At 49.2% G+C, this 17,997-nt stretch overlaps 1 protein-coding gene across 2 annotated transcripts in view; it reads right to left on the reverse strand.

The window, feature by feature from the left end:
• UNC5A (unc-5 netrin receptor A) overlaps window positions 1-17,997 on the reverse strand; it is a 94,933-nt gene that overhangs the window by 8,850 nt on the left and 68,086 nt on the right. The window contains exons 2-10 of one of the 2 annotated variants that reach the window (XM_060271599.1): window positions 10,663-10,884; window positions 10,093-10,236; window positions 9,726-9,829; window positions 9,095-9,275; window positions 8,031-8,198; window positions 7,113-7,277; window positions 4,768-4,956; window positions 1,595-1,894; window positions 946-1,033 (exon numbers count right to left, since the gene is read on the reverse strand). In XM_060271599.1, coding sequence (XP_060127582.1) covers window positions 946-1,033; window positions 1,595-1,894; window positions 4,768-4,956; window positions 7,113-7,277; window positions 8,031-8,198; window positions 9,095-9,275; window positions 9,726-9,829; window positions 10,093-10,236; window positions 10,663-10,884 — 1,561 coding nt within the window. The remainder of the gene's footprint in view (window positions 1-945; window positions 1,034-1,594; window positions 1,895-4,767; window positions 4,957-7,112; window positions 7,278-8,030; window positions 8,199-9,094; window positions 9,276-9,725; window positions 9,830-10,092; window positions 10,237-10,662; window positions 10,885-17,997) is intronic. The other variant, XM_060271600.1, reaches the window with a different exon arrangement.

Consider the following 17,997-nt stretch of genomic DNA (forward strand, 5'->3'; position numbering starts at 1 on the left):
CAGCCTGGCAAGGTCCTTTCTGGCTGGCAGATCTCACCCGCTTAGCTAACATGACTTATCCTTCATGCTCCAGGCCAGGTCGCTTTAGATGTCCTAATCAAATCTCCCACCTCAATCCTCAACCAGCACCAAAGGGATTCTTGACACTAAATGTGCCATGACAGAAGCATGCTTTCTCCATTTGCTGTTGATGCAGCTGTGAGCAGAGGGATGCAGGCAAGAGTGGGTTGTCAAGGGCCAGCACAAAAACATTAAATCAGAAACATGCTTGGTAGCATTTTAGGATGTAGTTAAGACGGCGACAGAGAAATCTGCCTAGAAATGGCAGGTGATCTCTGTTGATTATATAGTTCAATGTTATGGGGAAGCAATCCTATGTGGAAAGCACTTCACTGATATTACTAGAGCTTTGCTGTAAAATGCTCAGGATTGGGGTGCTGCTGGCCCTGTAGCCTCTGTACATGTAGAACAAGTAGATGAGTCCTATTGCCTATTTCCAATAAGTTCTGTTTACTTCAGGCAAGTGTGTGCCTGGTAAGAGATTGAAATTGCTGAATGGGATAATCTGGAGTTGTGTATCTTGAAGGGATAGAGTTACACTGAGGATTTTCCAGCAAGAGGAGTAATGTGTATGTTTGTTTCCTTTCTGGATGCTGTAGCTGACCTTCCACAGTGACATTCAATTCATGCTGCTACGTCCACCTCATGAGTGGAGGCAAATTTCTGCAGCCCATCTGCATGACAAGGTCTACAGAGATGCAGTTGTCCAAGAACTCCCTGTGGATTCTGCAGGTACCTGTAGTAGAGCACTTATGTGCCACAGGTGATGGGTGGGCATACGGGGCAGGCATAGAGTGGACTGGAGTCAAATTGATATATGAGAAATTAGGGGTCCCACTGACCACTAATGGGATAGTTGAAGGATTTCAAGGGTAAGAGGGGTACCTCACATCTTCCTGCTTGTGCAGCGTCAAGTAGATTTCATAGATCTTTCCTCGAGGGATGGCATCAGGTGGGATGAGCAAGCTGACACCTAAAGGACACAGACATTATTGCTCAAGGGGTCCATACAGTGTCCATGGATGGCCCAAGACATTTTTGCACCTTAATCAGACCCCAAAATGATGCCCCGCTCCTCAGCAGAGAAGATGATGTGAGGGAAGAGCCAGCTCCAGGAACAAGGGGGGAAGATCAACATCAGGATCTGCTGCCCCTGAGGATCCTGACACCAGGGGCAGTCACCTCATGGGTGGACTAGCCCTTGTCAGACCTTCCTATGGGTCCAGGCTTGAAAGAAACATTCCATGTTCTCTTGGGCAAGCTGACCCTTGGGTATCAATAAGGGGCTGCTCAGGATCGGGACAATTTCCCCGTAAAGTGGGGAAATGGTATATGTGGTTTATATCTGGAGTTTATCCACAAAACATTCTCTTAGCGTATTCCTATACAGGTCACAGAGGAAGCCTCTGTCTCTTGCATGTGTGTGCTTGAATGCTGGTCCAGAAGGGAACTACGAGCATCATAAAGCACCTGCACATTTCCCTACCTAGCTCAGCCTCCCAAATCCCCAGCCTTCCTTCTCTGCCCATCTCACCTGTGTTGGGGATCATTAAACGTCCACCCAGGAAGTTGAAGGTTCCATAAGCCATGTTGGCACCACCCCTGGGCAAGGAGCGGAAGAAGCTCTGGGTGGAGAACCGAGAAACAAAGTCCACAGGGTCCGCACTGGGTGAGCTGTGGTGCAGGGTGTGGCGCCCACTGCCCAGGGGGCTCAGCAGGTGCCCATTGCCAATCTGGAACTTGCTGGGTCCATCCTGGCGTGGGCAGAGCGAACCCTGGTAGGTCATGGTGGTGGTGCTCAGGTCAGGCTGGATAGTAAGCAAGTGGGAGTTATCTGCAAAGAAGGAGAGAGATTCATGTCAATAACCCAACAATCTGGGCCAGTCAAAGTACATGTGCTGTTTGAAGGTATTGAAAGATCTTCTCTAGGCAGAATGGAAAAGAGAGTTCATTCTTAGCACTATATGCAGACCTATATTGCTTACAGATGCAAATGCAGATATTTTCAGTCACCTCAGGTAGATAGCAGCCTAATCACACAACATCATCTCATCAGACAATGTTGCAAAAAATACATTAACCAGCAGGGGTAACAGACTGCTGCAATGACCCGAGAAACAAAGATCCCTGTTCAAACCGTCACTTTTTGTATTAATAAGGTTATGCATTTTATTTCCCAGAGACAGCTTCCTAAAGATGCAGTACAGAAGAAGAAGAGAGGAAGAGTTTGGATTTGATATCCCGCTTTATCACTACCTGAAGGAGTCTCAAAGCGGCTAACATTCTCCTTTCCCTTCCTCCCCCCCACAACAAACACTCTGTGGGGTGAGTGAGGCTGAAAGACTTCAAAAGAAGTGTGACTAGCCCAAGGTCACCCAGCAGCTGCATGTGAAGGAGCGGAGACGTGAACCCGGTTCCCCAGATTACGAGACTACCGCTCTTAACCACTACAGCCACACTGGCTCTCTCAGTCTCCCTTGCAGAGCCCAGGGGTCTGGGCTAATTCACAAAACCCATCTGGGCAGGATATCCAAATGCAGAATGACTAAAGGAGCTGGCTGCATGACACAGTTGTCATTTTAACCCCCCCCCCCCAGCACTTGTCAGGGTGCAAAGAGGTGACCTTCAAAGGCCAAAGGTCGCATCATGAGGTGATGAGACAGTTAAGTGGCTGATGGAATGATGATAGGATACTTCTTCCACCTACACCTAGATGCCCATAAATGACCCAGTCCACATGTATGTGAAGCTATGGTTTAAAACAGACCAGCCCTTGCTCTTTGTGCCTGCCTCTCTCCTTCCTGGGCTGCCTTGCAGTGGAAATAAAACCAGAGCACTGGCTTAGTCTTACATGCAAATTAACAGTTGTGGTTTGTTTCCCTCCCATCAAACCACAAACAGTAAGCTAAGAAAAAACATTGGTTACTGCTCATGGTTTGTTTGGAGAAAAACAAAACCACAAGTGCTGATTTGCATGCAATATGAGGCCAGGGATCTGGTTTCCTTCAGCTCCTAAGCAGCACATGGAAGGAAAGGGGCAAGCAGGAAGAGCAGCCCACTCTAGCACTCTGCTCATTCGTGATCAGTCATTTTAGACCATGGCTCTGTGTTCAAAATAAACCATGGTCTGTTTCAGGGCCTAAAACCTTTGGGCCATGGCTTTGCCAACCAGGCTAGTAGGTCTTTGTAAACCGGTTCCAAAATGATAGAAATGGAGTGGTTAGGATGAAAGATGTGCTTATCCACAAGTGTCATGTTACTATACAACTACCTATGTTGACTTCAAGGCCATTGGATTTCACTGACTTCCTCTACGTTACATAATAGGTTCCCTACATTTTTAACTTCCTGGGGGTGTGACAGTCATTGTGACAGAGATGTGCCAGCAAGGTCCTGCATCCTCCATTCAAGCAACTACTTTTCCTCTAGAAGTTCATGTTTCTTGATTAGTGGGGAACCAAGTTTAATTAACTAATTCAGAAATACTTGAAGAATGCCTGGCAGATGAGCTGGGGTGGGGTGGGGTGGGATGATTAGAAAACCCTTCCTGTTACAGGCTCCTGTTCTGACCAGTGCTGAGCTGTCCTTACTGGTTGGTGTCCTATAGTCCAGTGAGGGCTGGCAGGAAGCATTAGGGCCTTGCAACTGGAAAGGGCAATTTAGCACGTTCTCACAAAATATGCAGATGGCATGTTTCCTAACCCTCTGGTGTTGCATCTTTCTTTAGCAAAGGCAATGCTTAGTAGTGTTGAGATGCATGGCTAGAGGTGAGTCTCTGGCTATAATTATTTTGAAAGAGATTTTTGGAGTGTTTATTGGGTGTATGGTCTTTCCTACGTAGCCCTCTGCAGATATCCTCTGCTTACGCTGCCTACTGTAGGAAGCCTTCAGGTGTTTAAACAGTTTTAGTCTTCTGTTATCAGAAATTTTCCCATTTGCTCACTTGACTTGAATTGAATCATAGAGTTGGGACGGATCCTGTGGATCATATATAGTCCAACCCCCTGCAATGCAGGAATATGCAGTTGTCTCTTACAGGGACAGAACCTGCAATATTGGCGTTATTAGCACCACGCTCTAACCAACTGAGCTTATTCCAGGAAGCCATTTTTTAAACCACGAAACTCTTTAAACCACTGTTTGAGTTGTTACCAGGTTCCATTGTGCTTTTAAGATCTGTGGTTTTTGTTCAACATAGCACTAAGGTGAATGTTCTCTCAGTCAAATGATTTGTGTGTGTGTGTGTGTGTGCGACAAAACATTCTCCCCCTCCCTCTAAATCTGTTCTGGGTTTCCCCCCAACCCTCTGGAATAAATTTGAGAATAGTGCAGAAGGAATAGAGGGATAGGAAATCCCCTTGAGCTAGTATGTGAAGTTTGTTGAATACTACCATTACGTATTTATTTTTTGTAGCACTTGTGACAGCAGGAAGGAGAATCAGAGTAGGGGAGGAAACCCAAGGAGCACCTTAAGAGTTGGCACAGTAGTCATGGGACTCTTAAAATGGTGGACATCATCCTATTTTGCTACAAGGTAAGACACACTGCAGCTGTATCTCACCTAACCGTTCTGCAGTCGTGGAAGAGACAAGCACCGTCTCCACATCGAGACCTGGCAGCTGACTATGGCTCCAGGAAGGTTGCTTGCACTCAATACACAGGACTCAAAAAATCCCTGGGATGCCCCAAGACTAGCGTGATGCTCACCTGCTTTGGTTGGCTTGATGCTGACCGGCTGGAAGCCAGCAGTGAGAATAGAAGAATCAGCCACGTCAGAATCCAGCCCTTCCTTCTTGCGGCAGTAGACAAGGGTTACCACTAGGAGCAGCAGCACCAGGCAAACAGCGACAGCGATCAGGCCTACATACAGAGCCACATCCTCAGAACCACTCGTTCCTAAAAGGGGAAGCAGGAGAGAACAGAGAGGTGTGCAATTCTGAGCCAGTTGTTGCCCTGTACAAAATGATGGCATCTCCCTCTGGAGGAGGAGCGCACCACTCATCTGCGTGGTGTGCAATTATCTATGGAAGTCCGCCATTGTGTCTAGAGAAGAGACACTGAATGAAATGTCATTGGCCTTCTTGCAATGAGGGTCATCAAGGAATTTGTATAACCAAAACCTGTGATCCCTTTAAAAAAAAACACCAAAACCTCTGCCCTTTCCGTCTTTCAATGCAAAAGCACATATCCAACCTCCTCCTTTCTGAGCAGAGTATTGAACTCACAGCCTTCTTCAAGTCCTCGCCTAAAAAATGATGCAAAATCCATATTGGAGAGGAATGGGTGGAAAGCACGAGAGATTCCTTTGGGAATCAGGGGTCTGAATTAGGTGGTGGTGGCAGGATAAGATTCTCAGCCCATTTTTTGGTAAATGCAAGATGACATTCAAAACAAGCAGCATACTTTATGAACATCTGTTGTGGTTCCCTTTTATAATAACTACAGCCATGTTATCAGCATGTTATCAAAGAAAAGGGCTGCTTTGGGGAACAGTGGGTGCTGAGGCACAGGCAAAGCTGTGTGAATGGTCAACACATGACTGAAACAGAAAAGGGGTCTCATAAGTGTGAGATCATGCCTGGGACACAAGCCCATTTAATTGTTCATAAGAACAATAACCCCGTCTGTCGAACCAGTGTGTTAGCTAAAAATCTTTATGTTCCTAGAAATAGTAATTCAGAAGGGGATCTGAAATGTGGTGTACGGGAGGACTAGAGGCAGCCTTCCACAAAGGGTCCTTCTGCCGGAAAAGTTTTGTGGCAGAGGTTGGTTTGGGCAGGGTTAATAAGGCTGCAGCTTGGGTTAAAAGGAGCCCTTCTGCTCCCGTCTCATAATTTCTAAGTAAAGGCAGACAGTCTTTAATTGGGAGAATTGGGATCTTGTTTATGATCTCTGAAGGTTGAGTAAGTAGAAACCTTCAAAGCTCCATGGCCAAAATCCCAGCTGTGCAGGAGAGTGTGAGTGTGTGTTGTCCTTTGTATGAAGCCTCTGTTCAGCAGAAGGCAGGTTGGTGGGGGGCGAAGGGGGAAGGGGGCAAAGGAAGAATGCAGGCCTGGTGTGTGTGTGTGTGTGTGTGTGTGTGTGTGTGTGTGTGTGTGTGAGAGAGAGAGAGAGAGAGAGAGAGAGAGAGAGAGAGAGAGAGAGAGAGAGAGAGAGAGAACAAGGCTTCTGTGTTAACAGAAGCAAGCACACACACATTAGTCTGGTTTATGAGGCAACATATGTACAGGGAATTGTATGTAAGGCAGGAAGAATGAACAAATGAACCAGTTTGTGTGTGTGTGTGTGTGTGTGTTGTGAACCAGCACTTTGCCCTGCTGTCCCTCTGAATCCCTCATGCACCTCCTCCCCACCCCCACTGCCAGCTGGGTCAAACCGTCAGCCTGAGTCCCCCTGGGGAGGGCAGGGGGCCATTGCTTCATTTCAGCTGTGAGAATGGTTAATTTGATGTAAAAGGAAGAGAAAACCCCTAGGAGGCCTAACAAGCTAGGATAGTTAATGAGCCAGGATGGGGCCTGTCACTCACTCTTCCACCCTGGCAGGGCCAGCACAGAGCTCTCCTGCCTTGGGGTGGGGGTGGCACACAGCCTGCTTGCTGGGCCAGTGTGCACCAGTTGTGATCTTTCAGGAGAGAGCTCTGGGGCCTCCTCATTAAGGGACGGAGCCCGTGGCAGGATGCAAGGGCCAGGGGGTGCCGCTGCCAAGGTGGGTTTCTGCCTTCTTGCCTGTGGCTATGAGGCAACGCTAAACCAGGCAGCAGAGATTCCATCTGTGCTGGGCAGACGGCTGCTAGTTCCTACGTGGACAGATAGGCAGACCAGAACTGACAGGCCTCAATGCCCTTACATCTCAATCAGCCTGCAATGGAAGGTCGCTCAAAAAACGCTACGCAACAGGAGGCAGCACCAGTTGCCTAGGTCCACCGCCACCCCGGAGAGGCACACCTGTGCCAGAAGATGCTCGTCAAATTCATGCCACCACCTGCACCTCTCCCCTCCATCTCCACCCACAGCATGAGTCTTGTATTTCCCCCCAAAGCAGCAGAAACTCACCATGAGTGCATAACTCGCTGGTGCAGTTGCGGGTCTCCAGTTCAGGCCCCTGGCACTCGTCCCCGCCATTCCGGGGCGCCGGATCCGAGCATTCACGGCTTCGCCAGTGTGTACAGTCTGCACCACACACTGACCACATGCTCCAGGTTGACCAACCGCCAGGCACTGCCAGACAGGAGGAGGCAGTACAGAGGCTTAGGGGCCAAAATCCCAAATCTCAAACGGTTTCTCATCTTCAGCATAAATTCTATCTCCCCACCCCACCAAGGCCAAGCAGATATCTCACTAGCTGGATGTTTGCAGCAGCTTCGTGGTTCGAGAGGACACTGTTGGGCTATGTCAGCTACAGAGAGGAGGGACCGGGCTGAAGTAGCTCAGGGCTGACCCATTGCTGGCCACCGCAGAAGCCGCTCCTAACGGGGCAAGGGGGCCCCTCCCATATTTGTAACATGCCTTGGAAGGGGCTCAGAGATGGGAAGGGACAAACACAGACACATGGATGGGTTGGGGAAGACAGGTAGAGCGAAGAGGGGAAGGCAAGGCAAAGGCCAGCTGCTCTCTTGGGACCGGTAGCTCAAACAGAGCTGAAGACACTGAAAAAAACAAGTCCCAGAAACATGCAGCACCATTCTGGGCTTGAGGTCGCTTTGGGGAAAGGAAGGGGCAATCAAACAGTGATGGGATAGTGCATAGACAAAGCTGTGTGAGCAGTGAACTCCGGGCTGAAACAGAAAAAGGGGGCTTGGAGTGGACTGAGAGTGGGAGATATGTGTGGCTCAGCCTGCTCTGGGCTTCAGATGTATTAGATTTCAGAGTCTTTTCCCGCTGCTGTGGGTGGAGGGGTGGGGGCCGAGGGTGCAAATGAGCACAGCAAAACAGAGCCGCCGGAGCAGGTGCGCAGCAGTGGCAGGGCAGTACCTGGGCATAGGGTGGCGCAAGAACTTTTCTGCACATTCTGGCCCTCACAGAAGGCCCCCCCGTTGAGTGGCGTTGGGTTGGTGCAGCTCCGGCTCCGCTTCTGCCAGCCCCGTCCACAGCTGGTGCTGCAGGCTGACCAGTCCGTCCACGTCGACCAGCCGCCATTCACTGGGGGGAAGGGACAGCATCAGCTAGAGCTCCCAAAGACGGTGTGCCCTGGGAGGGCCAGTCGTGGGCAGCAGGGAGGGAGGTGGGATGCTCTCTCTCTCTCTCTCTCTGGGCCCAGAGGAGGAACCGAGCGCTTCCAGGGTTCTCCTGGGGCAAAACGGCCGGCTCTGGGGTGCGAGCTTCCCTCTTGCTTTTGGTATGTGTGTACAGCTTGGGGAGAATACACAGGAAAACATGGGGGGATGCAGGAGGAGTCACAAGCAGAGGGGGGGGACACTTGGAGGAGGGGATGGGGTGGGGGTCATGCCACTTTCTCCTGTGGGATTCTGCAGGAGCATCGCTTTCTTGACGTCATGTTAACACAGCCTGGCTGCCCTGCCCACCCCCTTTCTCCCTCCAGGATGGACTTTTCCTCCGTTTTGAGGTGCATGTTCTTAGCAAAGTCCCTTCTTCGTCACACCCCTAAACAGTTGGGCCAGCCCCAGAAACGGTGCTGCCCAAAGGGAAGGACAAGCTAGCCTCCACACAACTCTTCCCGTTTCCTTTTAGCAGTTCAAATCTTCCTTCGGTGCTGGCAGTGGGCTAGCATCCCCCCCCCCCATCTGAGGGCAGCAAGTGATCTTATATTCATGCCCAGCTTCGTTCCCTAATACCAGGCTGCCACTCCCCACCTCTGCACCAGCATCTGCCGCCTGAGACGGCTCCCTCACTCTGCCTAATGGTGGAGCCGTCCCTGTCACTGCTCCATCTTCCCCTTTGAGCTACAGGCAAGCCTCCAAAGAAACCAGATTCCTGCCCTTGCCCCCAACCCTGAAGACTTATGGAGAGACCTGCTGTTTGCCCATTGGTCCCCTTTTCCTGGGGACCACCCATCCCATCGCCTGGTGGGGCCCTACCATAGACAGTGACAGCAGCAGGGGAGCTGCGGCGACGGGCCACAATGTTTTTGGCCACGCAGGTATAGTTGCCCGTGTCCGCCAGGCGGGCCTGTTTCACCACCAGACTGTGCTCCAGCGTGATGTAGAAGTTGGGGTCCAGTGCTGGGTCCACGAGGTCTTCGTTGTGCAGCCATTCGACCTTGGGGGAGACACAAGCCACACATGGGGCAGGAGGGTTGGATCAGGCCGCGTAGCCTTTAAGGACACTGCGACTGCAATGTGTCTCAGAAGAAAACACATTCTGGCACTGACCTAGTGAGGGACAGAGATTGACAGGCCACTCAGCACCAGGGCAGCCCAGGGAGGCTCCGAAATGTGCGTTAATGAGCTCTGTAGAGAGACAGGCCGGCGTCAATCAAGTGGCTGCAATGAAGGTGAGGGCAAATGGGCTACCACGAACCCAACCAAGATCGTCTGCAGGAACTGCAGGGTGGCAAAGCCAACACTGGTGAGATGCGGGTTCCAACATCAGGTAGTCCCCATGAAGTGGTTTGGTTTGGTTTTGTGCTACTGGTGGGCTTCGTCAACCGTTCTCCCCAATGGCCCTCTCAGTACTACCCAGGATTAAGCATGCAGGGCCAGTACTCACTTCAGCTGGTGGGATCCCCTCTGGAGGGCGGCAAGGCAGCACAATTCCCTGCTCAATAGAGACCTCTTTGGCCAGGGGCTCCTGCTCGAAATTCTTCCGCAGATCTAGAAAGAAGAGAGGCTTAGAGCGGTGTCAAGATGACATCGAAGACCCCCCAGGTCATACTAGGCCACAGCCTTGTCTGCTCCCTGCCAACATGAGCGGCCAGTTGATCGTAGTCGATTCAGACATGAAAGAACAGGCTCTGATTTTCGGCTGTAGGTGGGGGGGGGAATGACAATGAGGCTCTAGGAGAGGGACGATGGGTGGTTTGAAGTCCTAGAGGGGTCCCCTGAGCAGACAGGATGGTAAGCAGGGCGCCACTCACAAGCAATGCGCACGTAGGCCTTTTGACTCTTGGTGGTGCCAGACGTGCTCCAGGCGACACACTGGCACCAGTACTCTTCCAAGCCAAAGATCTTCTCCACCTGTTGCCGCGAGATGTCGATCCGCACTTCCATGAGGGGCAGGCCTGCCAAAACACCAGGGGGCAAGGAGGCAAGGGGGGGAAGCAGGGAAGGAGGGAGAGATCAGTGGGTGGAGGAGCTCTACATGAATGGGTGTCACAATTCTGTGGAAGTGCAGTAAGTGTGCAGAACGCTGCTGTGTTCAGTTTCCAGAGAACCTCAAGTATCATGAGAAAAGTGGGGGGGGGGGGACCCAAGCATGTCTCTGGCTAAGATTGTTGCAAATATATGCTCAGAAGCGTGTGAGAAATCTCTAGTGAAATCTCAGGAGACCACAGCAGCTAAAGAATCACAAAAGCCATGCTAACAGTGTAAATGGGAGGCCTCCTAACTCCAGGTCAGCAGTGGGACAGGAGCTGAGCGTCGGCCCTGCAGCCATAAAACAAGATTCCTCTGCTGCCCTTGGATGCCCCACCGCTTCCAGCACTCACCCGTGGTTTTGTTCATGCTGCGCTGTATGATGTGGTCGCCCTGGTGCACCCACTCGCCATTGCACTTGAAGTAGATCTGTGTGGCAGGCGTGGCCTTGCAGGCCAGTGTCACCGGTTTGTTCTTGACAATGTAAACATCGTCTGGTTCCAGCAGGAAGTGAGGGAGCAGGTCGGACGAAGAGCCAGGCACAGGGATGGGCACTGTGGCACTCTGCTGGGCACCTGGGCAGAGAGGAGAGGGGTTAGAAACTGGTACACTAGCGAACCACAACATTCACAGAGGCCATGAAGAGTCAGGATTCCACCATGGGCCTTGCGTAGGTAGATTTCATTCCAAAGCTCAAGGTTAAATCAGTACATGCAAAACGCCTTTGCTCTGCTGGCCACCAAACCCGCAGTCCTCTAAGATCAAACTTCTTCAGTTAAAGGGCGAGGCTTCAACTCTCCTTCATTGTAATCAGAGCAGCAGCAGCTCTTTGGGGATCTCGGCTAATTACACAGTTAATTGGTCTGTAACATTAATGAAAGCAACGGCAGCAAGAGCTCTCAGCCATGCTGCTGTCTCCACAGCCAACTCAGATGGCCATGTTCTCAGTCCTGCTGCATCCAACCAAACACCACTGGGTGTAAGGGCCAACAGAAAACCCTTGAGGAACTTCCTCTTTATTGGATAAGTGTATGCTCTGGCAAGTGTCAAAAACTCACCATCATTTGACATTTACCAGTAACTCTTTTTTAAGATTTTAGGAGGCCGGTGGGAGATGTCAGAAAACACTTTCAGAGGAGTAAGTTAAGAGCATTACAATGCCACATGATACATCACCCTAAGCTTGTGTATTAACAGGGATAATCAGAGGCAATAGTTCTAGATACAGTGGAACCTCGGTTTACGAACACAATTGGTTCCAGAAGTCTGTTCATAAACCGAAGTGTTCGTAAACCGAAGTGAACTTTCCCATTGAAAGTAATGGGAAGTTGATTAATCCGTTCTAGACGAGGAAAAACACCCCCTAGAACAGATTAACCGCTTTGCTCCGATGCCTTCGCGGAGGCCGGGGAGCGTTTCCGCGACTGGGCTGTTTCCGGTTGCCGGGGACTGCTTTCGCGGCTGCACAGCCCAGTCGCGGAAACGCTCCCCAGCCTCCGGAAGGCATCGGAGCCGGGACTTCGCTCCGATGCCTTTGCGGAGGCCGGGGAGCCCGCAAAGGCATCGGAGCGAAGTCCCGGCTCCGATGCCTTCCGGAGGCTGGGGCTTCGCTCCGATGCCTTTGCGGAGGCCGGGGAGCACTTTCGTGACTGCAGCCCAGTCACGGAAACGCTCCCCGGGCTCCGCAAAGGCATCGGAGCGAAGCCCCAGCCTCCCTGAAGGTATCCGACGCTCCGATGCCTTTGGGGAGGTTTGGCCTTTGCTCCGATGCCTTCGGGGAGGCCGGTCCTTCGCTGCGGGCCTCAAGGAGGCATTGGAGCGAAGGCCCGGCCTCCCCGAAGGCATCGGACGCTGAGTAGACCTCCGGCACCTCAGTTTACTAACTTCCGGGTTAGGATAGTTCGTAAACCGAAAGTTCGTAAACCGAGGTGTTCGTAAACCGAGGTACCACTGTACTGCCTTCAACAGGAATGCACGCTTACAGATGGTGTGGTAGTCGGAAGCTGCCTTATACTGAGTCAGACCACTGGGTCATCTAGTTCAAAACTGCCTACACTCTCCCAGCCCTAGGTAGAGATGTCAGCGACTGAAGCCAGAGCCTTCTGCATGCAAAGCAGATGCTCACTGATTGTGTGTAGGTTTGTTTTACTTCCTGACTGTTCACAATACAGTATGGAATAACTTTTGGTTATGCCTGACGCTACTAACAATTGTGATACTTGGCTGTGTGTATGTTCCCAAGCAAAATACTAGCGATGCCCTTTGACTTTAACCTACAACCACCACCCCCATCCCATCTCATTGCTTTGTTAATACTGTTCCTGGATGAATTTGGGGTTCCTTCTTCAAACTTAAGTCTAAAAATACCCTTTTAGATTCTTACTGGTCTGGGACAAGCGAGCAGCCAGATATGTATGGATAGAAACAGTGCTCAGGTTTAAATTCTCCCCTCTAAGCCTTAAATTCAGGTTCCTACACCTGAGGAACGGGAAGCCCAATCTGGTGACTGGCTCAGATAAAACCAATTATTACCGTAGATGTAGCTCACATTGCTCCAGATAGGGAGAGCTAGAACCCTCCACCTTCTGTCTCACTAGAGCCAACCCACATACCCTCCAATATGTGTTAGGTAAAAATCTTTGCAATGTTTCACTGCTTTCCATTTGTCACTGGCCTGTGTTGAGCTGGGATAGCAAAATGAGGTTAAAGCGATGCGATTTTGCAGTAAAATATCACATTGCTGGCTGTCCTGGGAATGGGGTGGGCTAGATGCTGATAACACTTTAAAAAAAATACATAAATGCTAACATAGAGATTACAATCCACTTCAGTGTGGGGGTCAGCACACAGTTTGTCTGACACTTAAGGATTCTGGAATCTTTCACTTTGAAATGTCAATTGCCCTATCATCTAAAATGTATATGCAAATGCTTAACACACCACATTTCCTTCTGCTTCGCCCACGTGCCTGGATGCTACAATTCAAGAATTTCTGAAGCACAAGTGTATGCTGAGGACGGTTCCACTGCATATGTTCGGCTGGTGAGCACTACTGGCCCTCTTGTTTTGTGAATAAGAAACCCAGTAGTGCTCACCAGCCGAACACATGTGCTGGCAACTAGCAGACTGTGCTGGCAACTAGCAGACACAACGAGGAAATGCCAATACCGGTAGGTACACTTGCCTTTGATATATGCAACCAACCCACTCCCCGCCCGGCCTGCCACTGTGCCCTCATCCCTGGACCCTGGTTCTTCTCCCTGTCCTTCCTATTTGCTGAGACGTGTGCCACGGTGTGCCCCCCCCCCCAACCTCCCCTCCATGACAGGCGTCCACAGCTGGGGCTGCTGACAGCAGGCTCTCCCCCCCTTCCCGCCCTCGTCCCCGCCGCCTCCTCCACCGGGGCTAATCCATCACGGCCGGAAATGCCGCCCGGCGCGCGCCCAGTGAACCTGCGCCGATCCCTCATGTCTGCATTTAACTGCTAATGAAAAAGAAATGTAGTGTGACCAATAAGGGACATAGCTCACTTCTCCGGGGGCCTCGTCTCGTCATGCCACGCTGAGCTGATCCCGCTCCCTCCCCTCCGCCTCCCAGCCGCGCTTACGCCGGGCCTCGAGGCGCCTCTCTCCGCAAGGGCAGCGCCACCGCAGGCAACCCCGAGGCCTCCCCGTGGCCCGTGCGGAGAGGCCGACGAAGGCCTGCTCGCGGAGGCAAGCCGGCCGCGGCGAAAGGGAGGCCCCGCGCTGCTCCTTTGGCAGGGGCAGGACTGCGACGAGCCTGAGCAAAACACGCGGGGACTTCGCGCGGCTGCTTCTCTAGCCGCAACACACGCGCCTCTTTCGGACAGGCCCCCTTCCTCGCAGCTGGCGCTTCTCCTCGCCTGCCCCGCCGCGCCCGTCTGCATCCCATTTCAACAGCCCCCTCGGAAGCTCTGCCACTGTTGCTGCTGCTGCTCCCTTCCTCCTCAGCAGGAAGGGCCGGTTTAGCGCAGCGCCGGCTCCCGCACCTCTCAGGGTTGCGCGCAACAAGAGGGGATTTTCACTCCTGCAGCATTTACAATGGTGAGATAAGCTGCAGCCGCCCAAGTGCCGTCTTGTACTGTACACCACCAGTGAAGACGGGCACTGGAGTGTCCTGTCCTCCTCGGCACCTGACTGCTCCCCTTACTCATCTTTCCGTCCCACCCGTTGCTGTACATTTAAAGCACCCCCAGGGCACAATTAAAGCACATGACTTCCCCCAAAGAAACCTAAGAACGGTAGTTTCCCTCTTCACCGAGCTACCGTTCTAAGCAACCTTAACAAACTATGATTCCCGATAGTTTTTACTTGGACTTCCTGATTTTAACCCACGTCATCTTCTACATGCCTCTTTTGTAGTTTTGTTTTTCTTCTTTTAATTTCCGTCTGTTGTTCTAACTGTTCTCTCTTGTTTGTTATAGATCCGCCCTTAGATTCACCCTCTTCCCCACTCGCTTCTCTACTCCATGGCCCCAGGCCAGTCTACTGCTTTCCTCCTCCCCTGGTCCAACTCATGCCTTAAGGATCTGCAGCGGCATGATCAACAACGATCATCACCACCACTACCTCCTAAGCTTCCTAGTATCTCTAGATTTGTTTGTAATATGCAGGTAGTTCCCAAGCCTTAACTGACCTACCCTTTGCTACCTATCATCCACACACCACATGAGATAGGAGCAGATTCAGGGCATTGTGCTCCCACACTGCTCTTTTCGCAGGCATGAGATGTGCCAGTTCCTACACCTTAATTATTTCAAATCTGAGCTGTTGGTTTTGGGGTAGAGTGGGTGAAATGTTATAATGTTGTTTTATCTTTGTTGTTCAAATTTTTTGCAATTTTTAGAATTGTTGTGAGTCACCTAAAGACCATTTGGCATTAGTCAACAAGCAAACAAAATAATAAAGCAATAATATTCCCAATTCTGTGCACATGCACCTGATCACCATATGTTACTTTTGTGTGTTTTGCCCCACAAGGAGAGTAGCAAGAGAGGATAATCTTTTCAGAATCACTCCCCCTTAAGGTGGGGACAGGACCGCTAGAAATCTGATCAAGGTATTTCTGCTATTACATCTTCTTTGACCTTGAGACCAGAGAAGCCCAGGTTCAAATCCCTATGTAGACACTAAACTTACTGGCTGACCTGGACAAGTTGTTATCTCTCGGCCTAACCTACCTCACAGGGTTGTTGTAAAAACCTGCGTATGATACCCTGAACTCCTGGGTTAAAAGGGTGGGATAAATCCATAATAAGCAAAATGATAACAATAATCTTTTTGGTCATTATGCATCCAATCCAAGAACCTTGTGAGGTAGTCATTTTTTAAAACAAATTCCATTGGACAGATCATGAACTGAGGCAAACTTGCTTATGACTGAAGAGACAGAGAGAATCTGCAGCTGAGAGGGACCCTAACACACCTCAGGTCTCTCAGTCCAATACACTATCTAGTTCTGTAAGCTTAAATCAATATGATCAATTGATCAATAAAAAAACTTTAATTGAAGATTAGCATTAATTGGTGGGGCTGAGATATGCAGCCTCCTTTCCTATTGACATGGAAGAAGGAATCTTTCTGCCCCCCAACCCACCAAGCAGAAGAGAGGGAGCTGCAAAGGGAGTAGTGGAACAGGAACGATGCTGGTGCAATTGCTGCACCCCCTCTTGGGGTGTGGATAGTTTCAAAGGGCAGTCTTCATCTCTGAATGAAGACACGCACTACACAGCTACATCAGCATACTAACTCCTTTCTCCCTGCAGCAAAGCTGATTAAAAAGAACCTTCAATATGTTTTTTTTCTGAAGGACCAACCTCCTTCCATATGGTTCTCCCTGCATGCTCTGGTCATCACCTGACATACTGCTCCAGATTCATTGACTCTGTCCGTTCTGGAGGTTTTGTTGAACATGATAAGGAACGATGATGGTGTTAAAGGAATTACAGTGGGTACAAAACAATATAAGTTAAAAGCCTTTGCAGACGATTTAGTACTGACCTTGCAGAACCCTGAACAGAGTGCAGTGAGAGTACTGCAGATAATTCAAGAGTTTGGCAGTGTGGCAGGCTTTAAGTTAAATAAAGGGAAAACTAAAGTACTAGAAAAGAACTTGACATTGCAAGAGAGACAGAATATAGAGGATTGCACAGGACTGAAGTGTGTAAAAAAGGTGAAATACCTAGGAGTTAATATGACGTCAAAAAATTTGAACTTGTATAAAGACAATTATGAGAAACTTTGGAAAGAAATCCAAAGAGATTTGGAAGTATGGTCAAGGTTGAAATTGTCCTTAATGGGAAGAATTGCAACTGTTAAAATGAATGTATTGCCGAGAATGTTGTTTTTATTTCAGGCCCTACCGATAGTTGACAAAATGAAATGTTTTCAAGAGTGGCAGAAGACACTGTCTAAATTTGTCTGGCAGGGGAAGAAACCCAGGATTAAATACAAACTTTTGACTGATGTAAAAGAAAGAGGAGGATTCTCCTTGCCAGACTTAAAGATTTATTTTGAAGCCGCAGCTTTTTGTTGGTTGAAGGAATGGTTTTTGTTAGACAATGATGACTTGTTGGATTTAGAGGGCCATGATAATGCGTTTGGTTGGCATGCATATTTATGGTATGATAAAGTAAAATTACACAAAGGTTTTAAAAGCCATATAATTAGGAAATCATTGTTTAATGTTTGGATTAGATACAAAGATCTATTGGAAAGAAAAACTCCTAGGTGGATCTCACCACTTGAGGCAAAGAAACCTAAAAGGACAAATATGGATGAGAATAGGTTGAAATACAAAGATATACTGATGGAGGTGGGAAACCACTTTAAGTTAAGGCCATATGAACAACTGAAAGATAGGTTGAGTGACTGGTTTCAGTATGTGCAGATAAATGAAGCATTCAAGCTAGATAAAAAAATAGGATTCCAGACAGAAAAGTCGAAATTAGAAACGGAGTTATTAGAGACAGACTACAAGAATTTGTCTAGAATGTATAATTTGTTGCTAGAATGGCATTTGAAAGATGAGCAAACAAAATCAGTGATGATTGAATGGGCCAAGGACTTGGGTCATAATGTGATGATGTCGGAGTGGGAAAAATTGTGGAAGAAGGGTATGAAATTTACGGCTTGTACTGTGTTGAAGGAAAATTTGATGAAAATGATGTATAGATGGTATTTGACGCCGGTCAAGCTGGCTAAAATGTATCACAAAAGCGACAATAAATGTTGGAAATGTAAGCAGGATGTTGGCTCATTCTACCATATGTGGTGGACATGCCCTAAGATAAAAGGCTTCTGGGAAATGATTTATAATGAGTTGAAAAAGATGTTTAAAAACACATTTTTGAAAAAACCGGAAGCCTTTTTGCTTGGAATAATTGGGGAAGAAATTCCCAAGGACGATGTTAATTTGTTTATGTATGCCACCACAGCCGCTAGGATCTTAATAGCACAATATTGGAAAAAAGAGGAACTGCCTTCGAGGCAGGAATGGCAAATGAAAATGATGGATTATATGGAATTGGCAGAATTGACAGGAAGACTCCGGGACCAAACAAATGACAAAGTTTTAAAAGATTGGAAGAAATTTAAAATATACATAGGGTATGAATTTGAAAATTAGATTTTGAACATCCAGGAAAATAAAGAAGTTAAGGCAATAGG

Source organism: Zootoca vivipara, chromosome 2 (assembly GCF_963506605.1).
Source record: "Zootoca vivipara chromosome 2, rZooViv1.1, whole genome shotgun sequence".
Classification (NCBI taxonomy): Eukaryota; Metazoa; Chordata; class Lepidosauria; order Squamata; family Lacertidae; genus Zootoca; species Zootoca vivipara.